The sequence below is a fragment of the Botrytis deweyae genome, assembly GCF_014898535.1.
Source record: "Botrytis deweyae strain B1 chromosome Unknown BDEW_001, whole genome shotgun sequence".
Taxonomy (NCBI): Eukaryota; Fungi; Ascomycota; class Leotiomycetes; order Helotiales; family Sclerotiniaceae; genus Botrytis; species Botrytis deweyae.
The window spans coordinates 1,844,284-1,861,713 of record NW_024066208.1 but is presented as its reverse complement, the minus strand read 5'-3'; the positions used below and the strand labels follow the sequence as shown (position 1 = coordinate 1,861,713).

Below are 17,430 nucleotides of genomic sequence, written 5' to 3'. Positions count from 1 at the left end.
CAATAATTAATTTGGAGATAATGAATCCCCATAATTGATGACATAATACCCTTATTTTGCTGATCGGTACTTGACTTTATCCGAAATCCGATATTCATCGATGCAGTTTGTAAATCGACTTCTCCGATAAGATAACGGATAAAGTTAATCATCCCTCCAATGGTTGCGATGGTGACGATGTCAACAAGAGGGGAGATGTTTCACTCCCACCACTTCTTGAAATGACGATGATACTTTGAAAGACTTGCTACACCTAATTCTATCTCATACTAATATACAATGTATAGTGTATTTAACACACCTCAAAAGCGCAATGGCGCAACATCATCCAGAGAAACCCCATCCAGAGCAACCCCATCCAGAGCGTCACCATCCAAAGCACCATCATTCAAAGCAACACCAACAAAGGTTGCTCTGAATGGACTCTTTTCTGATGGCAACTGGCAGTGTAAGTTACCTCGAAACGAGATATCTATTTATCATTTAGTTAACATAGCGACAGGCAATTGCAACCCCAGACTACCCGCCGTAAGGTTCCAAGTCAAGAAAGAAGGAGCAAATAAAGGTCGATGGTTCTACACATGTCAAGAACCAAAAGATTCCAGCTGTGGATTCTTCTTATGGGACGATAAAGCTAAAGTAAGGGAGATGGGCGCAGTTCTGAACAACACAAGAACGGAGCCTCATACACCCGAATCGCGCTCACCAGTGACTCCATCGAGAGATAAAAGAACGTTGGAAGGGCATGCGATTGCGAGTAATAAATGGCTTGAAGATATTGGGAAGAAGGAAGACGATGAGTTTGGGGCATGGCCTTTAACTCGAGAGGATGAGGAGAAAGTGGTTAAGACTGTTGAGAGAACGGACCCTGGAAGCTTTCCAGAGACTCCAAGAAAGGGGAAAATAGATGGCAAGACAGCGACACCCGGAAGTAAAAGAAAGCGGGGCGAAGGAGAAATTAATGGTGCTAATATGTATCCCACGCCTACGACAAAAGGTACACGGGACGAAGACATTTTTGGTACTCCTTCTACAAGCCGCAAGAGAATAAATGGCGGGATGTGGGATGGAAATGAACGATCCGTTTTGTTTAGTCCAGCAGAGACACCTTCTCCCATGAGGTTCAAAGATGCTACGAAGGGTCCACCTCCCAAGTTCATGGCTTCTCCTTCAAAGAGCAGCACAGGAGATTCGCCGCAAAATTACGACATGACGGAAGACATTATGAATCTTCTCAAGGATCAACATATCGACGATGAAGTCTCCGCTCGACTACGTCAAATGCTAGCCAGACATGCACTAAAAATATCGGGTATCGTGAAAGGTCGTGATATCACACGCGTAGCTCTTAAAACCAAAGATACAAAGATTGCAGAGCTTCAACAAAAGATTACCCAACTTGAATATAAGCACGATATGGATGAAGCAATCATCAAGCGTCTCAGGGCTCAGAATGCTGGCTAGGAATTTGTTGACTTGGGCATGAGGGGAGAAGTGCATCCCAGGATTTATCGAGCAAATCAATCCCTTTTTCCTCCCTTCCTATCTTCGATGAGACTATTATTCGCCTCAAGAGTCAGCATTAGCTCCCCACAAGAGCCTCACTAACACGTCTAACATCCCACCCGGCACCTTTATATACGACTCTAGATCTCAAGATCTTAGCGACAGAGTCTCCCGATCACCGTCAAAGACAAACCCCACGAATGAAAAGTCCAAACCCTCTCATAGATGCGTCTCACTGATTCGACCCCTCGAATACACACACCGTACCATCTTACATATACATCCTTCAGAGCTCTCAGCTTCAAGATTAGCAAATAACCCTGCTGATTGTTACTATGGGCGAAACTAAATACACTGAATATCGAGCCTTGAACAGAATGAGCATGGCGGTTGCTTGAACCCCAGATATCGTTGGCAAGAAGACGCAATGCCGTAGTATAGCCATCTTCGCCCCGACGACACACCACAGTACGTACCCACGAATGATTCGAATACCAGGCATGGGATTGAATTCTCACTCCAGTTGAGGGTATCCCAAGGAAAGAGATGATAGTGCGATGCAGTCAAACAAGGGCGAAGGGCGTAGAATGACGTTTCTCTTATCCAGGAAGTCCCGGATTAAGGTGTTCTCCACAAGTAGTTGCAATTAGCTCCAAAATACTTCAGTTTTCACAGCTAATTCAAGTACATCAAAAACATGCAAAAGAACCCAATTTTTTCAATATTCGCGTGATAACCATCTATCTATTTCAATATCCACCCCTAAACTCCATCGACACTAATAATGTAAGCATGCATGCAATGATATCTTAACCCAATTCTAGCCATTTTTTCTCCATATATCTCATTCATATCATCTCACGTCGCAACGATCCAATCAGCCGACCCATCTTCTAGCACTCTTAAACATTCTGACCCAAGGACCAAATTCTCCCCACTCCTCTGCACTCTCCTTTGGTACGTAACTACCGACATCTGCCATGATAGTTCTCTCTGGATGAGGCATCATAGCCAAGACTCTTCCATCCAAGCTTCTCACTGCTGCAATACCCTCAGGACTACCGTTTGGATTGTATGGGTATCTCATTGTGGGTTTGTCGAAGTTATCTGTGTATCTGATTGGGATGAGATTATCAGAGTTCAGGGCTCCCAAGTCTGTATCATTTTTGAACGAAGCTCGACCTTCACCGTGTGAAACGACGATAGGCAAGGAACTACCATTCATACCGTGGAGGAATACAGATGGTTTCTTGGCATTGTCTTGGATCTTCACCATGCTGACTCTGCCTTCGAATTGTTGAGATTGGTTGTCGGTGAAGACAGGCCAATGAGAAGTACCAGGAATAAGTTCAGATATGCGACTAAGCATTTGACAACCATTGCAGACACCCAATGCAAATGTATCAGGGCGTTTGAAGAAATTCTCAAACTCTGGTCGAGCTTTTTGTTCATGCATAAGAATGGAATTTGCCCATCCACGACCAGCACCCATGACGTCACCGTAAGAGAAACCACCACAGGCAGCAATACCGACAAAATTAGCCAGAGAATAGTGTCCAGAAATGATGTCAGTCATGTGGACATCGATAGGGTCAAATCCTGCAGCCTTGAAAGCAAATGCCATTTCGGCATGACCGTTAACTCCTTGTTCACGGAGAATAGCTACGCGAGGTGCCTTAGAGAAAGTGGATGTGATTGATGCCGTCAATGGAAGAATGTTCTCCTTAGGCTCATAGGTAAGGGTATAGTGGAGACCAGGATCGCGATCATCCTTAATATTTTCAAATTCGACGTCAGCACAATCAACATTGTCTCTCAGACGTTGCATTTGGTAAGATGTCTTGGTCCATTGTTGTTGAAGCTCAGATCTTGACATGTGTAAGATTGGCTTCTGTCCGTAGCGAATGGCGAGTTGTTGTTTCGATGCAGCTGGTACTCGTCCAATCTTTCTAATGAGTCCTGGTGGAGGACCACAGGTAGCAAAACATCTCATAAAGTTGACCTCGTCCGATTTACGAACTTGGAAAACAGCACCAAGTTCTTCGTTGAACAAAGCTTCGATGACGTGAGATGGGGATGCGCTCTTAGAAACTCCATCAAGCATGATCTCAGCGCCACATCGTCCAGCAAACATCATTTCGGCGATGGTAGTCAACAAACCACCATCTGAAATATCATGGTAGGCTAACACAACTCCTGACTCGTGTAATTGTTGTAAAGCATCAAAGTAGTCAATGATGAGATCAGTATCTCTAACATCCGGTGCTTCATCTCCAACTTGACCGAAAGATTGCGCGAGGGCTGATCCACCCATAGCCTTGTGACCTTGAGCAAGATCAACATACATCAATGTAGTCTCTCCAACATCTTCAAGTCTTCGCAGTGCAGGCGTCCATGTGTTACGAACATTTGCGACTGGCGCAAAGGCAGAAATAACCACAGTCATAGGAGCTGTGACTGTTTTAGAATCTCCACTCTTTTGATCCTTCCACGAGGCTTTCATTGATGTTGAGTCTTTGCCAACAGGGATACTGACTCCCAACTTAGGGCAGAGATCCATTCCAATGGCTTGAACTGCCTCATACAAAGCTGCACCTTCACCAGGCTGGTTGACTGCGGCCATCCAGTTTGCAGATAAACGGATACGAGGCAAGTTGCCGAGAAGATGTGCTGCACCAATGTTCATTAAACTTTCGGCAACAGCCATTCTAGCCGAAGCTGCACCCGAAATCAAAGCCAACGTAGGCTTTTCACCCATAGCCATAGCCTCACCAGTCTTCAGTTTGCCACCAATGTTAAGAGCACTAGCTGTGACAGCTACGTCTGCGACAGGAGTTTGCCATGGTCCGACCATTTGGTCGCGAACGGTCAAACCTCCAACGGAACGATCACCAATAGTGATGAGGAAAGATTTGGAGCCAACAGATGGAAGGGAAAAGACACGCTCGATAGCCATTCTTAAGAGATCATGATCGGGAATGTGGGGGTACGCTTCTTTGAGGGATTTCTCTGCATTGAATGGGAGAAGTTGTGGTTTCCTAGACTGCACGATTCTGTCCAATTTCCTGTCCTTGGGGAACAAAGTAGACATAGGGAGATCGATGGGTGTAGGGTGCTCTGTAGAATCTCGATCAGTTACTACAATTTTGGCAACTCCATCTTGATCCTTGGGAACGACGGTTCCGACATTGGAGAAGCCACATCGTTCACGTTCTGTAAATGATTAGTATAAGATTTATCACGTTTGAAGACGTAACTTACTGGCGATGCTTGTGAATCTACCAAGGTCTTCCTTGTTGACAATCAAGACGTAACGTTCTTGAGCTTCGCAGCACCAGATTTGTAAAGGACTCATACTGCCATCCGCACTCTCGACATTTCTAAGCTCGAATTTGCCACCATATCCGGCATCCTTAACAAGCTCCGGCAAAGCGTTGGATAATCCACCTGCTCCTACATCATGGATGAATGCAATAGGATTCTCATCCTTCAAGGCTCTGCAATGATCAATAACCATCTGAGCTCTTCTTTCCATTTCTGGATTTCCTCGCTGAACACTGTCAAAGTCAAGCTCAACTGAGCTTTCTCCAGCAGATGTGTTACTTGAAGCTGCACCTCCACCAAGACCAATCAACATTGCTGGGCCACCAAGAACAATTACATGAGCTTCGGGTTTGACGTCATTGCCATTCTTGATGGCGTGTTCTGGTCTAACAGTACCGAGTCCACCAGCGATCATGATAGGCTTGTGGTATCCACGAAACTCGTCCGTTGAGGCATCTGCATCTGTAAGGAGAGTACGGAAGGTTCCAGCAAGACATGGTCTACCAAACTCGTTGTTGAATCTGGCACTACCAATTGGTGCCTCCAACATAATGTCCAAACTACTGGCATAGTGTGCTGGCTTGCCAACATCCATTTCCCATGGTTGCTTATGTCCTGGAATCAAGAGATCTGAAACCCAGAATCCACAAAGACCAGCTTTGGGGCTGGATCCTCTACCCACGGCACCTTCATCTCTAATTTCTCCTCCTGAACCGGTCGCTGCTCCTGGGAAAGGTGAGATTGCTGTGGGATGGTTATGAGTCTCCACCTTCGCTAGGATATGCACAACCTCAGGGGTTTGCTTCCAACTACCAGTTGAGTATTCGGGGGCCCAGTGACTGGCTATCTCTCCTTGTAAAACGGCAGCATTGTCGCTATAAGCTGATACGGTGAAATCTGGATTTTTCTTGTGGGTGTTTCGAATCATCCCAAATAAACTCATATCCATACCCATGCCATCGATTGTCCAGTTCGCATTGAATTGCTTATGTCTACAATGCTCAGAGTTGACTTGCGCAAACATAAACAATTCGACATCGGTAGGTGATCTGCCGTGTTGGGTGTATTTTTCAACAAGGTATTCCATTTCTGGGGTATCTAGAGCGAGACCACGCTTCACGTTGTACGCTTTCAAGACTTCGATAGGTGTTGAACCCTCTACCCAAAGATCAACAACCTCCAAGGGAATTGGCTCCCCTTCTTCGAAAATTTTGTGCACATCTGGCTCCTCAGCACTAATGTTCTCGGTCATGCGATCGTAAAGGATATCTTTGAATGGCAAATCCTCCCTCTTGAGAATTAGGAAGTCAGTAATTGGTTTGAGCATCCAGATAGAATTGAATCTCCAAATAAGTCTCCACACAAGGGAACATGTACTAAGATGAAATCACTGATGCTCACCTCTGCCTCAGATGGCTCCGCATATTTTATCAAAATAGCCCGACCTCTTTCAATTCTGCGAACTTGGGATTCGAGACCGCAGACATGTGCGATGTTTGTAGCTTTGGAACTCCATGGAGAAAGATTTCTTGGAGTAACATCTAGTAGATTGGAGGGTTAGTGTTTGCTTACACTGCACTGCAGTATGTAGAAAATGACGAGAGGCCATGGCGTGCGCGCATTGAAATCCTCAATAACCACTTTTCAATGCCCAGAATTATCTCGGACAATGAATAAGTGACGACTTACAATAGATCTTGCTTCCCAATTTAGCCTCCAAATCCACTCCTGAGACTGGAAGTAGTTGCTTGATCTTGGCTTCAGTTTCTGGATCCGAGTGTCTCAAATGTGTATAATGAATCCAAACACCCGTAAGTTCTACCTTCACTTGATGAACATCATTGATTCTCGCCGCGAGCTTTGTAGCCTCAGCTGGAGTGAAGCAAGAATCTCCAGGCAATTTAAGGTATTCCATCCTGTCTCTGCCTGTTGTGCGATGAAGCACAACTCGAGAATTGTTCGAATTTTCGATATATAATTTTGAGGGAATGGCGGGGTTAGAGATGAAAGAGGAAACAAAAAAATTATTTAAATTTCCCCGCGCCGGTGAAATGAGTGCGAGTGCGACTCATACACGGGTGAAGGTCGGATGATCTACAATGGCCCAACCTCTTTTGGAGAATGTGGAATCATTTTAATGTCATAATGCGCTAGCAGAGCAGAGTCAACCTCGTAATTTATTTAGCTCTTGAACATAGACAGCAAGATATTACTAGCGTCTGAAGATATTGCTAGCGTTAGAGGATATATAGCTAGCTTGAGAGGCATGATATTGATATAGTTGATATGATAGTTGATATACAATTAAATCAAAACAGATTTCTTAGATTACCTACTTGTACGATAGATATGTAGGTATGTTGTGTATTACATAAGGTTAACCTATCATATCTGCAACATCCATTATCTTATCACTTATCAACACGTGAAGCCAAAATACCCCACCACCAACCGCCCGACCCATCCCATCTCCTCCAAAACGAAAAGTATCCCAACATCCTCATCAAAGATCAATCCAAAAATCAAAAAAAAAATGCCAAAAGGAAAGTCTCTCAGGCGTGAGTCGAACACGCGACATCCAGATCACGTGAGCAATTACAGTCTGACGTCATAAACCAACTAGACGACCGAGAGTTATGATCAAGTGAACTCGATCAGGTCGGGGTACCACTGAACCATGAATGATTTAGTGATTGTTGGAGAAACGTGCACAATCTGACAATATATATTCACTCACGCATACTCATAATGCCGAAGTGACAACCCCCTTCCAATACACCTAGGAAACTATTACTCTGATATTGCACGGAACGTTTTTCTCTGATTTTATCAAAATTGAGAGTATGTGAAATACCCAAAATATACTTTCTGAAAAGACAACAGTCAAGTGACATCCAGAAATTAAATTATTCACAGTATTTGATAGGGATCAATACATCTCACAATCGCGCAATAGTATATCCATCTCTTATTTTCTCTTTGTATCAGGAAATCCATAACAGTCAAGTTGCTGCCATCTCGTTGAATCCATCAACATACAAGTGTGTATATATCACAATTACCATATGCATATCATAAACCCCATCATCCAACCCTCCCAAACCTCTTCACCAACTCTCCCCTCCCCAAACCCAACAACCCCAACTTCCTCAACCCTCTCCCATCCTCAAAATAATCCCTCCCTACCGCCATCCCCGCCAACTCCACCACCGCTCTAACCTTCTCCGCCCTTACCCCCAGCCCCTCCGCCAATACCAACCACGGCACCAGCAAATCCGGCACATCCTCCGCAATGAACCTATTCTCCATCTCATTCGGCGCTTGCAATCCATTATGCGGCTCCGATTTCCTCGCTAGCTCAACTAAGTCTAAGAAATGTTGATCATAACATTTATTCGAAACATCCAGGACGGAATCGAGTTTAAATCCCAACTCGCTCCCGATTTGAAGACGCACAGCATCGATTGCTTGAATAACATTTGATACCGAGCGAGTAAGTCCTTCTTTATAAAGGAAAAAAGATCCTGGACTTTCGATGCTGGATATTTTCAGTGCTCATCCCTACTGTTCACAAGTACATTAAATGGGAACAGCAGACTCACCGACCAGCATTCATCAACATCATAACCGGATGAAACACCCCATTAATATTCCCCAAGCAAACCTCCATCACATTCTCACACCAACACAACTCCATCGGAAAAATCCCCCTAACCTCCTCCCTCAACCCCCCGTCAATCCTCCCCAACGCTGCAATAGAAAATCGACTCTTCCTCCCCGATACAGACAACTTCCCCTCACTCATCCTACACGAATACGGCGATAAATTCGTCTCCAGCACACACTTCACCTTCATATCGCCTAGCATCTCCCGAAAAACAAGCGAGAACAAATTTCCCGGTATAGCAATAATAGTATGAGTCTCCAAATCAAAAATTCGCAATTCACGCATGATGGTTTCCTGTCCTGTAGACGGAACAGTCAGAATCAGGAATTTTGAAAAGGAAACCGCATCTTGGATATCGTAGGTGAGTTTTGGATTTGCAGAATCAATGGAAGTGGGAGAATAGAGTTCGAGATGTCCATTGCAGAGGATAGAAGAAGAGTGGGAGGTATGCGAGGGGTGTGAATAAATCAGGACATTTGTGCCGTGGCGCGAGAGATCGGCTGCGAGTGCGAGGCCGGCGGGTCCAGCGCCGAGAATGGAAACTCTTTGTTGCATGGTATGATGTGATGCTAAGCTTGCCTTTATAGTACACTGAAATATAGAGTTATCTAGAATATCTATTCCAAATATTCAACTCGACGATATAACACCTAGCACCAAGAAACCGCATTCACAAACCCCATTTATATCAACATTTCTTCCTATGCATCATCCATCTCCACACTACCCCCCGGTACTAAAACCCCCTCTTCCATATGAGCACATTTGATCTAATTACCAACATCTGGGCGTGCTCACCTGCAGCTCAGCTCCTCTGGTTAATAGCATCTATATTGCATTGCTGAAGACTTGGCTATCACTATATTTTCAAAAAAGTATTACAATATCTATGATTATCTGCAGGTTCAAGATTATATGCTCCAAATCCCTCTATTCCCTGTAAGTACCGAATCCACGCAAGGAAGTTGGTACATGGGATATATTGCATGGTGCGAAAAAGACCTGCTTGCGAGGAAGTATGCAGAGTTTTCAAGTTGGGGACTGTTCTTTCCTGCGAAGTTGAAGGTTACGAGTTTTGTTCTGTTTAAGTGGTAGAAATTACTTGATGGGGTGATTTTTTGGTTGTGTCGGATCCGCGAGTATATTTCTTAGGTCTCTGATACTGAAATGAATGGTAGAAGACCTATACTCGTGTAATCGCTACCTAGTAATGATCACATCATATTCAAGTTTCTAGAATATAACCAACATACATCTGAACATCCTATAATCTCATAATCAAGAAGCGACAAAATTTCCCCATAATCCATCAACACCTCAGTTCCCAACTCCCCCCTTAATAGCAACCGTAACCAACAACTCAATCTCCATCCTAATCCCCTCCTCTCCCCTATACCCCTCCCACTCCCTCACCATCTCCCTCCTCGCACTCTCCCTCAACCTCTCCGGAATCCCCCCATAAGTCTTCCCCGACGAACTAACATCCAACCACCTCACCATCTCCACCCCATCCCTCGCCACCTTCACAATCCTATTCGTCCCTATTTCCCAGCTCTCAAACCCCGCCTTCCCTAGCATCTCCCCCATCTCCCTCTTTCCCAAAAATCTCGGTCCACTCTCCTTCTCCACAAACCCCCCATACGGTTCTCTCCCCAAAACCTCCCTCTTAATCCTCTCATGCAGCGCCTCGAAATCCCCCGATCCCCCCGAAATCCCAAGCTTTCCTCCTTTTTTCATCACCCTGAAACATTCCCTCAACGCCCCCTCCTGATCCCCAACCCAATGAAACGTACTATTCATAAACACCACATCAAACCTCTCATCCCCAAATCGTGCAAGATCCTCCGCGATGCCTTCATAAAATTCAAGATTGGCATGATCTCCATAACTCGAGAGAGCGAGCGCGATACGAGAAGAACTGGGATCGATACCGATTACTTTTCCGTCTGGGAAAAGTGAGGAAATGTACGCGGTGAGATTGCCGGGCCCGCAGCCGATGTCGAGGATTTGGATGTTGGGGGTATGGGTGAGAGCGAGTTTTTCGAGGAGATACTGTCCGGCTTTGTATTGGGTATCGTTGACGAGGGTGTAGCCTTTTGCTAACTCGGAGGTGTCGCTCATGGTTGGGTATGTTGAGTATTTTGTGTATCTTTACGTTGGTTCTTTGAATCTTTATGTATCATCTACGAGATTATATATTCCTTTAAAGTCCTATACTTCTATTTCGCACATGATACCCAACTAGCATATGAGCACTTCAATAAAAAGTAAAAGCCAAAATTGAACATGAGCTATTACGAGCTTTTTTGAGCATGTTATAGCAAGATTACCGAAAGTGGTGAAAGGCCAAGAAGGGGCTTCAAGGGTCTGCAGCACGACCTCGCTTCTGAAATAAGACGGGAAAAGAACAAGAAGAGCTTTGGAAAATACGAGGACTCGATGATGAAAAATTGGTCTGCGCAATTTGGGTGATTCGGGCCGCTCTAATCATTCATACTAGATGACACTTGAAAATCGTCAAGTTCCACAAAAAATCTGATCATAAGCTGTCCATTTCAACAGAACATAATCCAAGTCATTATCCCATCACAACCCTCCTAACCTCAAAGCAATCATATCATCTCTCCCCAAACATGAAAGTACTCTAAAGAAGTTACAAAAACGCTCCATAATGTAACCCCATATCATTCTAAACAAAAGAAAACACAGCAACAATGCCCCTACCAAGCAACTTTCTCCTCCAACAAATCAACCCCAAACCCCCTCTCAACACACCCCACAACTTCCCTCCTCGTCCCATCCGCATTTCGGGGCGAGCTAGCTCGCCAGTGTTTCGGAGCGCCTAATATTTATAATTCTTATAATTCTTATAATTCTTATAATTCTTATAATTCTTATAATTCTTATAATTCTTATAATTCTTATAATTCTTATAATTCTTATAATTCTTATAATTCTTATAATTCTTATAATTCTTATAATTCTTATAATTTAGATGATTTAGATGATTTAGATGATTTAAGTAATCCAATATTCCCAAGTAAAGGGATGAGCCATCGAGAGCCGAGTAGCGCAGTACAGAATACATATTAATGAAGTTTGTCCCGGGGCCGAGCTATTAATTTATTTCCAAAATCTAGGAAAGATACTTCTATTCTATACCGTAATCCCACTTCCGATGCAGATGCCCATAATTGTGAGGTGGAGAAGTATCCTAGCTAGATTGGTAAGTACAATCTCCAAAGAGTTATGAATTAACTCAAGTAAAGAGCAAAAAACACGCGAGTATCTAGATCTCGTGTGAATACATTCCCATCTCGCGGACTCTTTCTAAATTCTCAGGTCCATGAGTTGCATGAATGATACATCTTCCGATACACCAAACTAATGACATTTGTCCATATCGTATCCTCCACCAGTTCATATCGGAACGAGAGTAGCTAGACTATCTTGAAAAGTTGGATTCGAAGCCCGCGCAACTGCTTGTGTGATAGACATCCAGCTTGATTCTTGGTGCTATGTGCATCGGCAGCCCAATTCTCTTTGATTCAGCATCCCACTGTTTGTAACCATGGTATATTTGTCGCGTAGCACTCATCACTAGTCATGACCTCTACAACCATATCTGTAGATATTAACATATTCAGATACATCATCATCATTTCCAAAAACACTACAACTTGAATAAAGTGAAAATAGAAAATCACGATATACTTGACAACATCAATCTCAGCACATAATGAAACCCACCAACAATACCATTGTCAGCAACGGGAACAAAAAGAATAATAAAAATAACCGTGCAGCTATGATGCAACAGCTTGCTCGTCAATTGATAAGGTTAGCTAAGCGAGTAAAACTTTTGCTTTTTCAGATATCAATACTTACTTTACTAACGAAGGAAAACGCGAAAGCGAAGGTAATCTTACAATGTGTAATGGTGGTTCGTGAAGTATAACTTGAATAGCACAAGCTACTTCCGCAAGATAATTATACCAGAAAGAGAGAAATACAATAGAGAGTAAGTTACATTGAGCAAACACCTCAAGCCTAAACCAATCCAATCAGTTCATCCGAAGTAGATACACTAGTGCAAGAGCTCAAAAAAACTACTTATATCATCTCTCATTCCCTCCTGCATAACAAAATCCAATTAGAGCGAATAGTCCCAATGCGTTTATCATCCCATCCTATCAGAACATATTTTACAATCGATTTTGCCTAGGTAGGTATCATCAACTGAAAACGGGACACAAGCGAAATTGAGCAAATCCATCTCTCCCACCTCCACAGTCTGAACACAAACCAACTATTATCCATTCAAGATTCAAAGGTTCAAAGGTTCAAAGTTCAAAGTTCAAAGTTCAAATTGAGATATAAAAACAAAAAGAAAAGAAACAGAACAATGACCTACTCTCGTCTAGTCTCTATAATAAGCGAGTGATTGATGTCTTGAATAGGATACCTATGTACCTAGATGTATCGATAAACGATAGATAGGGCAATACTTAATACCACAAAAACACATACCTAGTAGTATTTAGAGCCCAAGCATTGTTTAATCAAGAGCGATTTGAAGTTCCCGCACAGTACACTGAACAACTTTTAAAATCACTTCTGTCATCGAGATTTATATTTATATTGCATATTGACTATTCATAATATCATCTAGCAAACTAAAATATCTCATCCCATCTCATCTCTCTCATTTCCCAACCTCACCGAATAATCAGACGCTCATTTTCGGATATTCGCAGAACACAAACCACCCCATATGGATCGAAATGACGCAAGGCTCAAAATGTCATATACGGACTGAATAACTTAATACTCAGCCTCACCCTCTTCAGCCTCGAAGCTGTCAGCAGCAACCTCTTCGTAATCCTTCTCCAATGCTGCCAAATCTTCTCTTGCTTCACTGAACTCTCCTTCCTCCATACCCTCACCAACGTACCAATGCACGAAAGCACGCTTGCTGTACATAAGATCGAACTTGTGGTCCAATCTTGACCAGGCCTCGGCAATAGCGGTGGTGTTGGACAACATACTGACGGAACGATCGACTGAGGCGAGGGCACCATCGTTTGGTGCGGAAGATGGGACGGACATTGGCTTTTGGTAGTTGATGCCGAGCTTGAAACCAGTTGGACACCATTCGACGAGGTTGAAGGATGTCTTAGCCTTGAGGGAAGCGACAGCGGCGTTGCAGTCACGGGGAACGACATCACCACGGTAGAGAAGGGCAACAGCCATATATTTTCCATTGCGGGGATCGCAGACAACCATTTGGTTGTTTGGCTCGAAACATCTACATGAAGTTAGTATGAGATATCAATACCAAAGTGGGGAAACTTACTGGAGGGTCAATTCTTGAGTCTTGAAGCTCTCGTGGGAACTTCTAGCAGCAGAAATGACTGGAGCGTAACTGATCAATGGGTAATGAATTCTTGGGTAAGGAACCAAGTTAGTTTGGAACTCATTGAGATCGACGTTCAAAGCACCATCGAAACGGAGTGACGAGGTGATGGAGCTGACAACTTGAGCAATCAATCTGTTGAGATGCTCGAAACCTGGACGAGGAATGTCCAAGTTGCGACGGCAGATATCGTAGACAGCCTCGTTATCGACCAAGAAGGTACAGTCGGAGTTTTCGATAGTGCTGTGGGTGCTGAGAACAGCGTTATATGGCTCAACAACAGCGGTAGAAACTCTTGGAGCTGGGTAAACTGCGAATTCGAGCTTGGATTTCTTGCCGTAATCGGTGGAGAGACGCTCAAGCAAGAGAGATCCGAAACCAGAACCGGTTCCACCACCGAAAGAGTGGAAGATCAAGAAACCTTGGAGGGAAGAGCAGTTATCCTGGGGGTAGAAAAATTAGTAACGCCCGTCAAAAAACACATGAAACATTTCCTTACCAGAACGCGACGAATCTTGTCTAAAGTACCATCCAAGATCTCCTTTCCAATTGTGTAGTGACCACGAGCGTAGTTGTTGGCAGCATCCTCCTTTCCACTGATCAAAAGTTCGGGATGGAAGAGGGATCTGTAATCACCAGTTCGGATTTCGTCGATTGGAGATGGGTCGAGATCGACAAAGATGGATCGAGGTACGTATTTACCATTGCCAGTTTCAGTGAAGACTGTATCGAGTTCACCAGATTCGTGGACGGCCTTTGCCTCGGGATCAGGACGACCATCTTGTAAGAGACCATGCTCAAGAAGATATCTGGGAAAGCAGGGAATTAGCATACAATCGAGTATACTCGAGGTATCCAATCAACTTACAACTCCCAAGCACTGTTACCAAGCTGAGTACCAGCTTGACCGATATGAAGGTGAAGAATCTATAATCAATGACTTGTCAATTACCAATCATAACACTGCGACGCGAATACATTGAATCAAGAAAGAGAGAAGAGATACACGACTCCAGGGAAGTAGTCAAGTAATTGGTGAGGGAGGTAGTGTAGTGCGTTGTTCAAATAAGAATTGATTTGTTTATTTACCTCTCCGCGAGTCATCTTGAATTATCCTTTTCTCGAAGTAAATGGGAATGGCAATGGCAGAGAATGAGGGAAGAGAATAAGTTGCAGTCGTCGACGTCGTTGAGCTATGGCAAAAGATGTTCCCTTTGCGCGATCTCAGCAATGCTGGTATTGGTATTATTTGGGTGAAAGAGTGGATTTGCTGGCAAGTGTTCAAATTCGAATTTCGCAAAGTCCTCTTGGTTGATTTTGAATGTGGGGCGTCTGTATAGGGAGATAACGCGGCGGTGTATAAGTAGAGTTTCAGGGGGGCTCGCGGGTGACAGGAAAAATGGCACACACAAATTCGTAATTCTCATTCAATGGAACAACACCTCTCTTTCAATTGATTCAACACCACCACTTTTTATATTTATAATAAGAATAATATGGTAGTTTTATTAATTCGATATCAGAGATTAATTCTATATAAGTTTTATGATTCTAAGTGCAATATTCGTAGAATAATTCATTACGGAAGATCGACTCGCTTCCATTGACAGAGACTTTTAAATTCGCTATATTCAGAGCTTTAAGATTCAGTATAAGATAAAAAAATTAATATCGATGCTATATAGGGTACTGTTTTGAGTGATATAATTATATAATTGATATAAGGTAGTGTTGTGGTTCAATTCCCTCTGAAAGTGAGTTGTTTCGAGGGGGAAACCACTCTAAAAACCACCCTTTTGACCACCTTTTCACCACCCAGTGAGCTGTCCTTTCATTTTAATAACATCCCTAAGCCTCTGAGGCATAGTATCTACTAGTTTATTGATATGTTCAATAGTAACTTGCTCCCAACCCTCATTTATAAGCTCCCGCATGGTTGTATCGTCCCAATGGGCATGCCTCCGAACGACTTGTTTTGGGATTTGCCAGATATTTTCGATGATTGAGAGATCAGGACTATCATGACAGTTTTGATAGGTTTCTAAACTATGATCTCTCTTCCATTTCTTCACTATATTGTCCTTCTTGCCCCCATAGCCGTGTCCTGAATCACCATCTTCCTCGAGTACGAAATCCTTCGATACAGCTAACCATCGCTTTACCTCCCCATCCAATATAGTATCGACATAAACCTTATGGGACAACTTGCCATTCCGGTTCCCAGGAACATCGTAATATATAAGATTGCTCTTAAAGTTGTAGCCCACTGCCGCCCAGCAGTGTTGCTTATTGCGGTGTTCCTCCTTTTCTACCCCTCTGAGCTGAATACACTCAGGACAGAGCCTCTGGCCTAGCTTTCTAATGATCCTATACTTTCCCTCAGGCCCGAAACCCCAATGACACTCATCAGAGAACCTAACTCTTCTCCAATCCTCCGGATTAGGGTATTTAGCTAGCATATCGCGGGCAAATTGGAGTCTAGCGGCAGCTGTTCTCTGTGTAACCCATCCCTTGCAACAAGCTATACATTTTCGATATCCCATAGATCCCATAGCTCGTGCAATAGTCCTTCCGGATTGGTCTAATCCACATGCCTCTCCCAATTGCTTCCAATTGAGGGATCTAGCCTCAAAACCCTCCGTTTGGATCATGATCTCCATAGCACGTATATCGCGAGGAGTAAGGGTTTTTTTTGCTCCTCTAGTCTCTTTACGTACTGTAGAATCATGTAGACGCCTTGGATCGCGATCATGCCAATGTCGATATCCGGTGCGAGGTGCGACATTGTAGGCCCTGAATACTCGAGCTTTGAAAGTAGTGACAATTCCATCAGCTATTCCATCAAGCATAGCCTGGGTTTTAGCTTTAACAGGGGTTCTATTATGCTGTTGGGGATACGTTTTATCCTCATAGCGATCGCGGCGAGTTGATACCATTATGTTGTGATTTAATAATTAATTTTGAAGTTGTGGTAATTGACGTGAATTGAGGTTAAAAGGACACGTGTGCCATTTTTCGTGTCACTCGCGAGGGGGGAAAACGATCAAGAACCTGAGAATTTGGGCCATTTTGACACACGCTAGAGCCAATTGGGTTGTTGACAGTTGGTTGATATCACGTGTTGTGTGTGTGAACGAGTGAAGGTAATGTTATCGATATTGCATGTTATGCGTTAAATACAGTTCAATACAACACGAATGCAAACAAATACATATACAATCACGAAGAATACAGAGATTCTATACAGCTTCAATTCAAAGGGAAGAGAATCATCAAAGACTCTACTCTCTACGATGTATCTCTATATATACACATATATACCAAAGACTTCCTATGCTCTCTCTATATACACATATATATACCAAAGACTTCCTATTCTCTCTCTGTATACACACACACACACACATATATATACATATACATCTATCTTAAGTACACATATGAAACCCTACCTCTCCTCTCCCTTTCTCCCTCTCCTCCTTTCCTCCTTCCTCCTTCCTCCTTCCTACCTCCCTCC

The 17,430-nt window shown here is 43.4% G+C and overlaps 6 protein-coding genes across 6 annotated transcripts; 1 reads left to right on the top strand and 5 right to left on the bottom strand.

The window, feature by feature from the left end:
* Window positions 1–279: 279 nt before the first annotated feature.
* On the top strand, window positions 280–1,464 carry EAE98_000553 (uncharacterized protein; the record flags this gene model as incomplete). Its single annotated transcript, XM_038948171.1, has 2 exons — window positions 280–448; window positions 503–1,464. The coding sequence occupies 2 exons, from the start codon at window positions 280–282 to the stop codon at window positions 1,462–1,464; spliced, it is 1,131 nt and encodes a 376-aa protein (XP_038815848.1).
* A 919-nt stretch (window positions 1,465–2,383) lies between these two features.
* On the bottom strand, window positions 2,384–6,745 carry EAE98_000552 (uncharacterized protein; the record flags this gene model as incomplete). Its single annotated transcript, XM_038948170.1, has 4 exons — window positions 2,384–4,719; window positions 4,768–6,121; window positions 6,232–6,371; window positions 6,520–6,745. 4 exons carry the CDS (start codon window positions 6,743–6,745, stop codon window positions 2,384–2,386), a joined length of 4,056 nt encoding a protein of 1,351 aa, XP_038815847.1.
* A 1,169-nt stretch (window positions 6,746–7,914) lies between these two features.
* On the bottom strand, window positions 7,915–9,052 carry EAE98_000551 (uncharacterized protein; the record flags this gene model as incomplete). Its single annotated transcript, XM_038948169.1, has 2 exons — window positions 7,915–8,368; window positions 8,433–9,052. The coding sequence occupies 2 exons, from the start codon at window positions 9,050–9,052 to the stop codon at window positions 7,915–7,917; spliced, it is 1,074 nt and encodes a 357-aa protein (XP_038815846.1).
* A 762-nt stretch (window positions 9,053–9,814) lies between these two features.
* EAE98_000550 (uncharacterized protein) lies at window positions 9,815–10,618 on the bottom strand (the record flags this gene model as incomplete). The annotated part of the gene is made up of 1 exon (XM_038948168.1): window positions 9,815–10,618. One exon carries the CDS (start codon window positions 10,616–10,618, stop codon window positions 9,815–9,817), a length of 804 nt encoding a protein of 267 aa, XP_038815845.1.
* Window positions 10,619–13,049: 2,431 nt separating this feature from the next.
* On the bottom strand, window positions 13,050–15,223 carry EAE98_000549 (uncharacterized protein). Its single transcript, XM_038948167.1, has 5 exons — window positions 15,003–15,223; window positions 14,782–14,840; window positions 14,413–14,722; window positions 13,854–14,356; window positions 13,050–13,805 (listed from the first exon to the last, which is right to left on the bottom strand). The coding sequence occupies exons 1-5, from the start codon at window positions 15,015–15,017 to the stop codon at window positions 13,322–13,324; spliced, it is 1,371 nt and encodes a 456-aa protein (XP_038815844.1). The 5' UTR covers window positions 15,018–15,223; the 3' UTR covers window positions 13,050–13,321.
* Window positions 15,224–15,721: 498 nt separating this feature from the next.
* On the bottom strand, window positions 15,722–16,849 carry EAE98_000548 (uncharacterized protein; the record flags this gene model as incomplete). Its single annotated transcript, XM_038948166.1, has 1 exon — window positions 15,722–16,849. The coding sequence occupies one exon, from the start codon at window positions 16,847–16,849 to the stop codon at window positions 15,722–15,724; it is 1,128 nt and encodes a 375-aa protein (XP_038815843.1).
* Between the last annotated feature and the right edge of the window lie 581 nt (window positions 16,850–17,430).